Source organism: Patiria miniata, unplaced genomic scaffold, assembly GCF_015706575.1.
Source record: "Patiria miniata isolate m_02_andy unplaced genomic scaffold, ASM1570657v1 HiC_scaffold_4, whole genome shotgun sequence".
Lineage (NCBI taxonomy): Eukaryota > Metazoa > Echinodermata > Asteroidea > Valvatida > Asterinidae > Patiria > Patiria miniata.
The window spans coordinates 6,576,450-6,591,347 of NW_024037071.1; the positions used below are offsets into that span (position 1 = coordinate 6,576,450).

At 41.2% G+C, this 14,898-nt stretch overlaps 1 protein-coding gene across 4 annotated transcripts in view; it reads right to left on the reverse strand.

The window, feature by feature from the left end:
- The window catches only part of LOC119739850 (disintegrin and metalloproteinase domain-containing protein 12-like), a 47,508-nt gene that overhangs the window by 27,295 nt on the left and 5,315 nt on the right, over positions 1 to 14,898 (reverse strand). For all 4 annotated transcript variants that reach the window (XM_038214957.1, XM_038214954.1, XM_038214955.1 and 1 more), the window contains exons 3-5: positions 7,986 to 8,062; positions 6,976 to 7,054; positions 6,161 to 6,237 (exon numbers count right to left, since the gene is read on the reverse strand). In XM_038214957.1, the coding sequence (XP_038070885.1) occupies positions 6,161 to 6,237; positions 6,976 to 7,054; positions 7,986 to 8,062 (233 nt within the window). The remainder of the gene's footprint in view (positions 1 to 6,160; positions 6,238 to 6,975; positions 7,055 to 7,985; positions 8,063 to 14,898) is intronic.

The window sequence follows — 14,898 nt, forward strand, 5'->3', positions numbered from 1 at the left end:
AACGTGCCCTGGGTGTGCAGTGGTGCATTGAAGATGATCGCCTGCAATTTAGCCAGGAAAAAGTGAATCCGAAACCGACCCGAAGAAACATCTTATCAGTGATGAGCTCCATATTCGACCCATTTGGAGCTACTTCTCCCTTTGTCTTACGGGCGAAGATGATCCTGCAGTCGTTGTGCCGAAACAAGATAGGGTGGGACGATCCCATCCCTACAAAGGAAAAACAAGAATGGGAAAACTGGCTCAAGGACTTGCCCAACCTGAACAGGGTGCAACTAAACCGATGTTTCAAACCTGTGAACTTCGGAAAGGTGGCCAATGTACAAATGCATCACTTCACTGATGCAAGCCAGCAAGGTTATGGTACTGTAACCTACCTGCGCCTGACGAATGAAAACCGTGAAACCCACTGCGAGTTTGTGTGTGCCAAAGCCAGAGTTGCACCTCTAAAGACGCACACTATTGTCAAGATGGAACTAACTGCAGCCACCTCTGCAGTCCGTCAAGATGACCTCTTGAAGAGAGAGCTCACAGTGAACATTGATCAGACTGTATTCTGGACAGATAGCCAGACAGTTCTGAAATACATCATGAATGAGACCACCAGATTCCCAGTTTTTGTAGCGAATCGCATCGCCGTGATCAGAGACGGGTCTGATATCAGCCAGTGGAGATATGTCCCCACTAAATTGAACCCTGCTGACCATGCTTCGCGGGGCCTCAGTGCAGAAGAACTGATCAACAAACCGGAGTGGCTGGGGGGCCCAAACTTCCTCAGCCAACTAGAAGAAAGCTGGCCCGGTGCCGAACAAATTCAGATGGAAGATGACGAGAAAAATGACAACTGCGAAGTGGCTGATGGTGCTTCCCAAGTGAACGTAAATGTAGTGATGACATCCAACGAGACCAGTGCCATAGACCAGCTGATCCATCACTACTCAGACTGGACGAAGCTAAAAAGGGCGATAGCATGGTGGTTACGCCTAAAGACCATGTTGCAGCACAGGAAGACCAACTATAACAAGAAACCCCTGCAGAATAAGCCTCTAACAGTTGAAGAAATGCAGTGTGCTGAAAAGGCCATCTTGAAGTTTGTTCAAGGATGTGCTTTTCCCAGAGAAGTTGAGGCACTCAAAAATGTGAAAACAAGCGGCCAAAATCCAGACAACGCTTTGGCTGCTGGAAAGGAAGCTACCCCAATAGAACACCAGAGAAAGCCGATCAATAAAGGAAGTCCATTGATTAGCTTAGACCCAGAGCTGCGTGATGGACTCTTAACAGTTGGTGGCAGGCTTCGGCATGCATCAATCCCCGAAGCTGCCAAACACCAGCTGATTCTGCCAAAGGACCACCACATTTCCACTCTGGTGATCAGACACATCCACCAGAGAAGCGGACATCAAGGGAGAAATCACATCCTAGCGGAACTCAGACAAAGGTACTGGATACTCAAAGCTGGTGTAGCAGTCAGGAGCGTAATACACCAATGCGTCATATGCCGAAAGTACCAAGCTGGACCCGGTAAACAGAAGATGGCTGATTTGCCAGCTTACCGTGTACGGCCTGATGCCCCACCATTCACATATACTGGAGTGGACTATTTCGGCCCATTCGATATCAAGTATGGGCGAGTTATCAGAAAGAGATATGGTGTAGTATTCACCTGCCTTACTAGCCGTGCTATTCACATTGAGGTGGCCGATTCCCTCGACACCAGCTCATGCATCAGTGCACTCAGACGATTCATGGCTAGGCGTGGCAAAGTGAAAGAAATCCACTCAGACAATGGATCCAACTTTGTTGGAGCCCACAAAGAGCTCCAGCGAGCAATGCAGGAGTGGAACCATGGCGAAATCAACAATTTTGCCTTGCAGCATGACATCAAGTGGCAGTTCAACACACCAGCAGCCTCTCATCATGGAGGTGTGTGGGAGAGGCAAATCAGAACAATACGTAAAATTCTCCACGCCATATTGAGTGAGCAGTACATGAAGACGTGCCAAAGTGAGGAACAGTTGCGCACCTTCATGTGTGAGGTCGAGGCTGTAATTAACAGCCGACCCCTGACACGAGCATCGGATGACCCTCATGACCTGAGTGTCATCACGCCGAACAGTCTGATACTTCTGAAACCTGATTCAACACTGCCACCTGGAGTCTTCTCCCAGGAGGACCAGTACTCACGAAGGAGATGGCGTCAGATGCAGTACATGGCGGATGTCTTCTGGAAGAGGTGGACTAGAGAGTACCTACCTACCCTACAGCAACGCCAGAAATGGTCCCAACCTAGCAGAAACATAGAGAAGGGTGATGTTGTGCTCATCGTTGATAACAGCGCCCCGAGAAACTCCTGGCCAATGGGACTTGTTCAGGAGGTATTCATGGACAAACGAGGACACGTACGCAGTGTTAAAGTGAAGACCAAGACTTCAGTTTTGGTCAGGCCTATTACCAAGCTGTGTCTGCTTCTAGAGCAGGACGTCGAGTAATCATCAAGACTTGAACTCTTAGGGAAGGTATGCAGATGTCCGTCAAGTGGACATCTCAGGGGAATAGACTCCCCTGCCTTGCATAGTCTCAGGTCACCCTTGGGCAAGGTGTAGTACCTGTTTGCCTCCCGAACCAGGGTTACGGTCTGATGAATCCTCATCTGTCAACTTTACCGGAATAGTGAAAACTACAGTGACAATACCTTGCTTACCAGGAGAACCGGAACCCGCTGTACATGCATCGAAACATGGACTGTGATTTGGTGACTTCATCTCGGCAGATCACTTGAACAGTTTATTCATTCTGATTTGTGTTAAGTTTCAAACCATTTTCCAAAATATTTGAACGTCAGTGATCGTATGAACTTCAAAGTATGGACAGTAGAATACGAACTTTCGACTACGCAGAATTGGCCAAGTCACATTTAGCGGTCAAATTTATTTAGTGGTTCATAAGTTTATAAGTAGTTTGTTGTAGTTTAGAGTTTTACTAATAGTTCTGAGATATTGGAAACTAGAATTGTTATCGCCCTTTATCAGTGCGACTGGGGCCGGAATGTAGTTTCCAGAATCTCGCCCTTATATGTTAATCAATGTTTACAACTGTTACCCTTTAACCTTTAGCCCCACCGTGAATAGTTTAACCTTGCCCGCACTTCATTTGCATAGAAAGCATGGTCGCGCACAGTATTATGGGGCGATTTTACGACCTCATGTTTCTAGCGTTTTCTCCGTGGAGCTGATACCTATCTTTTACCGTACTCGTACAACTGAATTCCGTCCAAACTTGAAGGAGTTTCAAGCTGAAAAGGATTCTAAAGATACCACCAGAGTTTTCTCATGCTTGTGAACATTTCAGTGCGATCCAGGTCGCTGTGATAACTGTGTGATTATAAGAGGTTTCCGATCCGAACTTCGTGAACTTTTGTGCATGTTGTGAACGACTCTGTGAGTAACGATCCCTTTGTACTCCAATATTTGGTGGAATAAAGTGAACAGATTTCATTGATTATAGAACTATAGAAGTACGCGTAAAGAATATCAGTTTTCTTTGACTTAGTGTCCACGGTCGCTACACACGCACCTGTGCTTGATCATAAAAGAAGGCAACTTTTAGAATTGTACAATTGTCCTTTTGCAATGCAATGGGTCTATACGCACACCATTGGCAATCATCATCATTCATCATTTCCATTTAATGTCCATTTTCCCACGCTGTGGGGTGAGACATTGTCTTTCCTTAACGGCCCTGTTCCATGCAGTCTAGATTTCTGACATCCACAATGGCGAGGTTTGACAGTCTGAGGTCTCTGCCAGTGTCTCATCCCAGGTCTTTCGTGGCCTGCCTCTTGGTCTAGGTTCAACTCCATGCAGGAAATTTACCTAGACCAGATATTAATGTACGTGTGCACCACGTACATGTACATTCACATCTACCTTTTCACCTTGGTTTATAAAGTCAACTACGTGACAGGAATTCCTTTTGTCCTGTTACCGGTATACGTGCACCTGTACATATCATGCAAATGTCCTATTGTGTATGTACCGGTACATGCAGTTCAAACAGGGACGATGGCAACATTTTATTAACCACCAGATTGGGTACCAATTGGGTGCACCAATTCAAACTGCTCAGCTGCACCCCTCATACAGTGTACAAAGTCCATGTACTCAAGTGCTTGCATGTTGAATATAGACCAAGGTTTTTTTTTAAATGAGTTAATTGATAGGCATGCATTGGCAGATCCAGGCGATAAAAATACAGGCAGACAACAGAGAAATGAGTGATACCGGTACAACGCCTCCTTTTCTCTTCTATATCTTCAATTAATCTGAATCTGTCCCTTAATCAGCCACGATTTAAATGTTTTACGCAGGATTCGTCATGTTGTCCAATGAAAAAAGAACAGCAAACAAACCTGGGAGAAATGATACTGTACATACATATTTTGAAATTTTAACAAAAAAAATCACAGTAAGTCTAATTTGAATCCTCATTCAGTGCTACCCTATAGGCTTCAACTAGTTTATCTCTTTATAAACAAAACTAAAACTCATGTGAAATCTGAGCAAGTCTGTAACCTTGTCAGCAGTGACTACACTACAGCTACGGTACACTACACAGTTCTTTCCTTGTCCACAAGCCCAGGGCTTCCATTCATTATTTCCATCTCTGACCACAGAGCCTTGCTTTGGGCCACAGTTAATATTTTTGATCACTCTGCCATTTGGGAGGATGATTGCTGGGACTGTAAGTGACCAATGGCCTAAAGCCTGTGTAAACTCTGCGCGTAATGTGAGCAGACTTATAATGGTGCTTGCCTGAAATGCACACCAGCAGCTCCCAGATTAACCAGAGGGGTTCCAGCTGGGGTGTAATAGTCCAAGACTTTCAAAAAAGACTTTCAGGGGGGGGGGGGAGGTGGGGGGGGGAGCTGAAGAAAAGTTGCAGTCAGTGTATAAAGACCGAAGGTCTGAGGCGATGAATCAAGATTTTCAAATACTAAGTTATGACTTTATCCAACAAACTTAATATATGGAAATTTGGGATTTATACAAATTATTTGAGTTGAATATTGGGTGGTTTTGGGCGGTACAAGGAGTAACAGGCATGGTGGTTTTGGGCAGTGCAGGGAGTAACACACAGGGCAGTTTTGGGTGGTACAGGGAGTAACAGACAGGGCAGTTTTGGGTGGTACAGGGAGTAACGGACAGGGCAGTTTTGGGTGGTACAGGGAGTAACACAGGGCAGTTTTGGGTGGTACAGGGAGTAACAGACAGGGCAGTTTTGGGTGGTACAGGGAGTAACACACAGGGCAGTTTTGGGTGGTACAGGGAGTAACGGACAGGGCAGTTTTGGGTGGTACAGGGAGTAACACACAGGGCAGTTTTGAGTGGTACAGGGAGTAACAGACAGGGCAGTTTTGGGTGGTACAGGGAGTAACAGACAGGGCAGTTTTGGGTGGTACAGGGAGTAACGGACAGGGCAGTTGTGGGTGGTACAGGGAGTAACAGACAGGGCAGTTTTGGGTGGTACAGGGACTAACGGATACATGTACGTATTTGGCTCACAGCTTTGAAATAATATACATTGTAATCTGCCATGAAATTCAAACTGAATATTCAAATGAGTTGGCAGCAGAATCCTGAACACATTTCATTTGCGGTCAATTCTGGAAACACACTACTGACTGTGGTTTCAGTTTGGATTTCCTAAGACAAATATGTGGTTGCCATTTCTGGATAATCTATGAGGTTTAAATGGTCATTGATACATTTCAAAGAACAGAAACTGGAACAGGATATTCTGTGTCTGGTTTTCAACAAAACTAAGGGAGAATGTGTAATTACCAGGACAAAGATTGGCAAAGTGAAGTGGATATTTATTATGTTTGAATGGAACCATACAAAATGAAGGAAAAAAACAACCTTAATACCCATGCGTTAATATGTGGGGTTTTTTTTTGGGGGGGGGGTGTCACAGGCTAACCTGCAAGCATTTTGTAATCATGTAATCTGAAAAGAACCGGTTGGTTGAGTGTAGAACTCAACTACATTCAACCAACCGGTTCCTTCCAGAACCACACTTCTTCCAAGAAGACATTTCTTTCCACATGGTGTTACCCGCAATTAACCGCTACGGACTGTCTGGTTGAAGATGACAAACTTACCTTAGACCATTGCATGTGCTCAGGGCAACACTTGATACATTCTTGCCTCTGACTTCTCCATGGTAATAGCAGTGATGCTGCCAAAGGGGATAACAACAAGATAATACACAATTTAAATAAAATTAAAAATGAATGGGTTTTGCCCTTAACAAAAAACAAATTTATAAACTCTGAATAGTGCATTTTAATGATTCAATTGCTATATTTCCCGGGTTTCCAGCATGTTTTTGGCAACGCCCATGCCGCATTGCCCTGATCCTGAATCAGATGGTGTCCCAAATCGGAACAGTCTTTACACTCCTAGTTCGAATTTGGCCCCACTTTGAATGGCTCAGTGCGCGTCATGTGCTGCATGTCGATAAAGGGGAAGAGGGGGGTTCGGGGAGGGGGAAGTTGGGGGGGGGGGGGGTCGTGGTTCCGATTTGGGATATTATCTGGTTCAGGATCAGGCCAATGTGGCATGGGCATTGTGAAATTGAACCTTGTACAGTCGTATTGATAGTGAATCATTTTCAAGATTGAAATCCTTTTTGATTTGGGAGATTTTGAAAAGGGGCAAGTAGGAGTTACATTCCATCATGGCTTGATCTTGTCGAGCGACTGTGTTTAAAGGGCTTGAACGTAAGTCGAAGGGGTCGTGGGTCGACGGAAATCATGGGTTGTGGGGGTCGAGGGGGTTTTAGAACAACCCAAGGTTTTACAGGAGTGATGAAGGTAAAGCCGATCCACTTTACTGCACATGGGTCTTGATGCCTCTCGAAAGTTTGAGCTCAAAGAACCGGGTAGTGGAATTTTTTGGAAGATTTTGGACTTACTAATCTGTGAGGTTTCCTGGTCAGTAGCCGGCCATCTGGTAAGTAGGAGCGCTGGATGTATCGGGCAGGAAACAGGTCTCTGGAAAAGGAAAAGACAGACAAAACAATGAAGCACCGGGCAAGGCTATCGCCGTATCGGCTGCAAAACTGACAACCAGGTTTCCAGCGTGATCATGAAAAAAAGAACAAAAAACAGTAAAGGAAGCAGTATAAGTGACAGTCATATTTGCTGTATTTCCTTGACATTTGTAAAAAAAAATTCCATTAATTATGCAAACAACTGATTTATACATCCTGCAATGCATGATAAATTGTCCCATGCCACACACCCAGCATAACACCGCTGCACTACAGAATAGCCATCACTTGGGCTTGTGTACTCTGAATTCCCACATCAAACCTGTGCAAGAAGTCAAGGTTGTTGAGAGTGCTGTAAACTACAAGCAGGGAGGTCATATTCTCCCTAAGGGATTACCAATGTGTTGTCACAGTTTGCTGAATAGGCTACTGGGACAAAAGCTTGCTCACTGGGACAGTGTGGCTGTGACTGTTCGACATTTAACCCATAAAGGCCATTAGTTGGGGGCCCATGGAGGTGCAATGATCTTGGGAAAGTCAGGAACTGATTTTTATGGAATGTTGAGGAATGGTAGAGACTTTCATGCTTAGATAATGAACAAAGTTTTGGCGCAATTGAATGAAGCATTTTGTAGATATGGTCACTAATATAAATGTATTCCACACTTCCATCTACGAGGTTTGTCGGGTGCCCGGCGTACAAAATGTGACTTTTTCACGAATATTACAGCTAATTTGTATGGAATGTGTCAAAACGTTGGCAAGACATCAGTGTACAAACTCATAAAGGCTCTGCATGAAAATCTTGTTTAGCAATGATATCAGGAAAACATGTACAGGAGGTGATTCATTTGCACGTACCCCCCCCCCCCCCCCGGTCCATATCATGCATACGACAAACCAGACTTAAATTCTCAAATACCTTTACTTACTCATTTAATGTCAGGTCGAGCGTGATTTCTTCCGCGCCAACTTGCAGCACAAATGTCGCTTCTTTTAGATGCCCAGCCTGCAAATGACCATCAAAAAATAATTTCATTAACTTTTTTTCAGTCTCAAATTATGCAAATGTCTACGGCTTACTTCAAGGCTTCAAGTGCAGGGAGTAGCTGGGCTACTGTATTCCATATGTGTTCCACACATATGTGTTCCGTAACTTAGGCCCATACAATGTAATTCGTTATTATGCAATCCTTGAAAATGCACCTCTGTGTCCCATTTAACCTTATTTTCATTTTGCCATTTTCAAGGGTATTTTGGCGTCTTTTTGTTTTTTTATGCTAAGGCCAATTTCCATATTTATGAGCACAAGTGTGATGTCATTTCAGGTAGAAACCTCCATGCTACTTTTATTTTCTATACATGGCAGTAGGCGAATGAGCACATTTTCTCACAATTGTTTTCAAGGAGCAAATTTTTGGGTTAACAAGTTGAACAGAAAGCCCCTGAACTGAACAGTGTCTGCCTGAAATGACATCACAGCAATGTACAAATTAAGTCCTCAGTTCTCCGGAAAAGCACGGAACCTTTTTAAATGTTTAAAGAAGCACTTGCACTTTTCAAAAATTAAACAAAAAAAGAGGTGTCAAGTAGTTTTCATACATTTACATGTAAGAGGAAAAGGTTGCACAAAATGTGTTCCTATTAAAGACAACGTCATCTCACGGACCCCACATTTACCGGTAGCATGCAAAACTATATTGCTGATTAAGTTCATATGATGATTCGTGATTGGCTGACTAATTGATTGTGTAGATATCGTTTACCATAGGCTTGCAATAAAGATAAAATGGTATCTCTGCTATTATACCAATTGGAACATTAAGTCTTAATCAAGGAAGCCTGATTGTACTATGGGACATTGCCTATCTACATGTACATGTACAGCGTGTGTCAATAAAAACGCAGGATTAGAAACAAAAATATTAAGTATATAAACCACCCCTATTCATCATAATGTTAACCCTCTTTTCAAAGTACCTTTCCTTCTCTTCACTATGCTTTTTATCCCATCTCATTTGGACAATCCTGTCCAGAGATTGAGTACATTGAAGAAGGGTTATAAATTCTGGTTTAATTGTCTTCAATGCATACCTGCATTGTACATAACTGGTTGTTGTGTTAAGGTCATTGAATCAGACCAACCCGCTTCAGAAGGGCTTCACAAAACTTGTCATAACTTTTGAACCAAAAGTCCAAATTCCACCAAACAAAAATCTTGTCAAAGATGAAATTATGGACAATCAAATCCTTATCAAATTAGGCACACCAGTAGCATAATTTTCTCAGAAAAAAAATCGCTTTGAATCCTGCGTTTTTATTGACACACGCTGTAGTCTGTAGTCCAGTTAGGAACACCATGCTTTGTCCCTATAAAATGTTATCAACCAGGCAGGGTAAGGAATATAAAGGGCAACCCACTGACTGAGTGAATGTGCACATATACAATGCCTGGCATTCGGGAAGAGACAAGAGCCTTCATTATTAGTGACAAATAAGGCAATTGTTTAACAGGATTGGTTTACAGATAGGGCATTGTTTCCGACCCAGTGGTGGGATGTGTGTTCCTTACTCATTTCCTGTTCTATGAATTGAAAACCACTTTACACGGCTTATACCACTTTTCTGCAGGTCCCAGAGGGCCAGCCTATAGTCCTCATATTGTCAGACACTTGTAATTTGTAAATTAGACAAATTTGCTAAAATCTCACCTTGGCCCACAAGTTTGAAATAGGATTGTAATCAGTGTTGTAGTAGAGTCCATCACAAGTCCCTGCAAGTCCATCACAAGTCCTTCATTCTCAAGTCAAATCATTAGCTATTTTCAACTTAACTGTGACGAACGCATTCCTTTGTCACTGTTCATCATGTTTCTTATGACTGGACTTATAAAAGGACTTGTTAAAGGACTTGTGATGGATTCCACTACAACACTGCCTGTATAATAAATGGCAATGATTGGGTTAAATTGTGTCTATATACCAGATGCATGAAAAGACTTCAGTAATGAATCAATTGAAAAGAATTGTATGCACTCTGGGACCAGCTTTCCCAGGCTTGCCTTGTTTTGTTTCAAGAAGAAGTGCATGAGGGCTCAAATCTTGAACCCTATTGCAAATTTGAAAAGTACTCCCCATAGAATGAGTGTTCCATGGTAGCATGAAAACAAACAGAATCAAGAGCAACTCAAGTAGACCCAAATACTGAGTTTGTTTGTTTCAAACTGGCCAATTTGTTCGTATTAGTTTTCCATTGACCACACTGTGGAGTTGTTCTGAATGATATGACTGCAACTGTCAATCTTATCTGTTTAATCGCTCCTACTTAATTGTTTCAAATGTCAAACTTCATTAAAAATTTCAGAATAATTTAGTTTGGTGTGACCTTGGAATGCCAGCCTGAAATGTGTGTAATTTAAACACGCTTACACGTTGTTACAGCTTTCATTATTCTTTCAGGGTTTTTCCTTTTGTTCATGTTTAGACTCGTATGTTAATAGCTACAGGTGTTTCGGACATTCCTGGGGTTTTGTTTGCTATAGCATTATAGTATCTTTCGTTCACACACAGAGTCATACATGTATGGTAAAATTGGACAATTAAATGAACAAACACAATTTTGTGAAGTCGCAATAACAATTCAACAAAGCCTTTATTTGTTATGTCGAACTGTTATTTCATTCTCAGAAACCCATAGCCAGACTGAGTCCAATTCCGGGAAATGACCTCATATACAATGTACACTATTGTCAGCTGACAAAAACTAATCAGAGCAGAAGTGCACGCTTCATTTAGTCTGAACGTTTGGACTCACAGCATACGTACAGCACAGAGTCAAAACCATCTAATATGGTGTCTCAATACTTGACTGCCAGAGTGTTCCTCTAGGGGGCACTGTGTGTATCAATTTCAGCGCTGCTGTTGAAAAGTGAGATCACGGATATAAATTATCAGAAGTAGAGGAATCGAAAATGGCTGTAGCATGCTAAGATTACCCTGTGCTGAGGTTGCATGATAATCAACAGATCCAAAATCTCTGTGTTGGACCTGGCACACTAAGAGAAAAAATATGTACAATGTAAATGAAAAAAAATGTGGACAAATTGTTCCAGCACAAGGAGTTTAATGAGAGCGATAATCTCAAACTTTTGGGTATGGCTAAAAAAAAGAAAGAAGACAACCATGACAATACATTAATTGTAATCCTCACAATTAACACATAGGCTATTACATTAGTCTCCGTTCCGCCCAAACTGCTCCACCTATTCCTCCCTGCATGTACCACCCTAAAGTGCCCCAACTCTTTATTGTCTTACAATGTAGAACAACTACATTGTGAGTATTACTTAGTAAAATACATTTGACTGCAATGTGATGTAATGTTGCATACTGCGCCTGTAGATTTGGGTCAAATTCTAGAGAGCCAGGCTTCTGCCAAGTGCCAGGCTAAAAAATGCAGCATGATCCTGTGGGATGAGTCTTATGTATAATTTGGATTCAAATACCTTTCTGCCATCACATTTGTTTACACTGAAAACCTTTCAATTCTCAGGTGTACAGGTCTAGAGTACACAGAATACAAATTTTATTTTATGAAGAAAATGGATTCACTGTCACAGAGGTCAAGAGGTGAATACAATGTACCTCGTCAACAAAAAAGTGTGGGGGTGGAAACAATTGTGAAAGTCTTGACCTCATCACATTTCCTCATCAATTGTGATTTAAATTCAAAGTTGGGTCTGCCATTCACTGATTGTATTTTATAAACACTCAGTATTGCCCCACAGAAGTGATTGTGAGAAAAAAAATTCACAAACTACATGTACACCGGTGCATGGGACTCAAGTAATTTTTCTCACAATCACTCCGGACAACGCAGAGTATTCATAAAAATGTGTCAGTGAAGGGCAAACCCAATGGTGAATTTACATCACCCGGATGCAAATTTCATCTTCTGAAAAATTGTGATACAGAGTAAAAACTATGGTTCTGTCACAAAAGGCTTTCTTGTCAGCCCATAAAAATAACTTATTACATGTATTTTGAATTTGTTAAAATATAGATTGTTCACTATACGATGACAGTTTAATATTTTTAATGGACTTTCCTTGGCAAATTATTTAAATAGGAAGTTTGTGATGGGTGAAAACCAAAGAAATTGCCTGTTAAATTGGTTTTTTTTTTTGCACTTTAAATGCATTTCTTGGTACACCTCTTTATAAAGGCCGATTCACATTTTACACAAAAACGAAAGTGAAGTAAATCTGATGTCAGGAAGCAGTCGCTGCGAAATTCACAAGAACTGAATTAATACGCTCAACTTTTACAAATTCACAGCGAGAATACTTGGCATGACATCACATTTTAGACATGTTTAAGATTACAAATTTATTAAAAAATGACAAATCCAAAATAAAACACACTCCCCACTTAATTTTTCATCATCATTTCAAGCCTTGCTTAGAAGCATCTGGCTTTGTAAGAACAGGTCACGATTTCTCAAAAGACGTCAGTACACAAACTACATGGCAGGAGCATAAGATGCAGGTCTACAATGTCTGTCATGTCTATTGATGAGAGGTCAGATGAGGCTTGAGGGGAAAGGTCACAGCCACTTGGCCATTAGCTTAATCACTGACTCTCAACTTGGACTCTAGAGACAGCCCACAGTTCCATTAGAAAGGAAATATTATTTTTACACATCTTGATTTTATACTTGGACTACAGTACTGAGCCAATTGAGCGAACATAAAAAAGTTTCATGCTAGACTAAATCAGTTCTAGGAGAACAAATTTAAGTTCGTGAGGTTTTGAGGAAATGAAGAAATTTATATATAATGAAACAATCAATTTTGGTAGGGGCGAAATAGCGCTGCTGAACATTCTCTAAAATACATGCAGCTACATGTACATGTACGTACTGATAACATTTTACATGAATTCTATTTTTGTGCATGGTAACTAAATGTTAAGGACATGGATACACATGTAGTACATACATGTACATGAACATGTACATATATACAATTTCTTTTTTGTTTGTTTGGGGGAGGGGATAGAGGGTAAGCCTTGACGAAAATTCTCACTGAAAATAAATATGTACCGCAATAACCCAATGTCTTTAGATGCCGGCTTAACCCTAACTCACCTCATTCCTCCAAAACCAACCAGGCAGTTTTCAAGGAGTTTTGAGGATTGAGGCTGAATGGCAAAACAGTGTCCATTGATTTCCAACAATGTACTGTGTCAAGGTCTTGAGGCATTTCTAGGTCACACGTATTTGTACCATCAATCCTACTGGTATATTACTAACGTTTAAAAAAAATGACTGCACTGCTATTGTACAGAGATCTTATCACAAGCAAAAAGGGTTGGCCAATAGGTTCATGTGTGGGTTAATAGTCTGAAGTGAAGCTTCCTGAGCACACAGAGTCTAGAGCACTGTCCTTCTGTCCACTTTGGACTTGCAGATCCGCTGGACAGACGGACATTTACCACTTCCAGGAAATATGGCTCCAGATTGATAAGGAAGATAGGTTTTGTGGACAAGATGAAGAGGAATGAGTTCATGAACTGATGGACTTATTGTGGATTTGAATAAAAGAAATTACTTTTTTTTTTAAATGACCGAATTCAGGGGGTTTTTTTACAGGAAATTTGAAAAGAAAGTTTTGTGATTGTAGTAAACAGGGAATACAGTATTTTCCCATACATTTTTGTAGTTTGTACAAATTATAACACTAACCTATGAGATCTACAATGTAATAAGGCTTGATTTTTTTGTGCTATCAAAACTCAGTTTTTCATGTACACAGTGAGTTTTGATAGTGCAAAAAAAAAAAATGGCAAGCACTTATTAATTAAAGGTAGCATCCATCATTTGTAATTTGTGCATTATGATTGTTTGAAGCAACAAAAGTGCTCAAATTCTAAATATATGGGTGCTGAACAACTAACCTGATGAAATTTCAGCTCAGTGAATGATGTACATTTTATATTCCGAGAAAACAATATTCTAGGATCTTGATTTCAAATCAAAAGTTGCCGAATCATGTTTTGAATTGGGCCTGAATTCAGTGTCCAAGAGACTTTCTCACTGAGCCGATTGCAGCTACGCGATGCCGCACACTGATCCGACTAATTATAGCAACCGTGCGTGCGTGTGCCTCATGTCAACACTTGCGTGCGCTTCGCCGAATGAAAAACGAACTACTAATGGAAATTTCTAAGAATGCGTCTTAAGATGCATCGTTGGAAATGGCCTTCTTTCATCAATTTCTTCAAAATTACAGCTTGTCAGAAAGAACAATTTCACAGTGAGTTTAGTCCCATTACTATCTTTAAACCAAGTATACTTTTCAACAATAATTACATCACTTACTTTTTGGATAGCTGCAAATGATGGACTGTACCTTTAATCAATATGTCTGTGATCACTGTACCGTATGTGTGTGTTCCATTTTAGTATACTGCATCAATTACAAAGATACTACACGTGTACATTTGTACTGAAGATTGCAAAACAGCCACACAAAAAAAAACTGGCTTAATAACCCTCAAAGGAATCAGAAATGCTCATGATGAAGAAACTCAATTTAAAACATCCATGCGGCCTAATTTAGGTCGGTTGATTTGTGAGTCATCTTTCCCTGAAGGAAAGTCTTGCGTTAATTTAGGCAATGCCCAAATAAGGGCCAGGTGTACGCATCACACTGTGGAATAGACACCAGATGTAAAAGCTATCCACACTACATGTGCAGTATATTATCTTTTTTCGTCCTGTACTGCATTTTCATTATAATTTAGGGTTCATTTTATTAGACACTGCATTTTATCCCAATTTCCC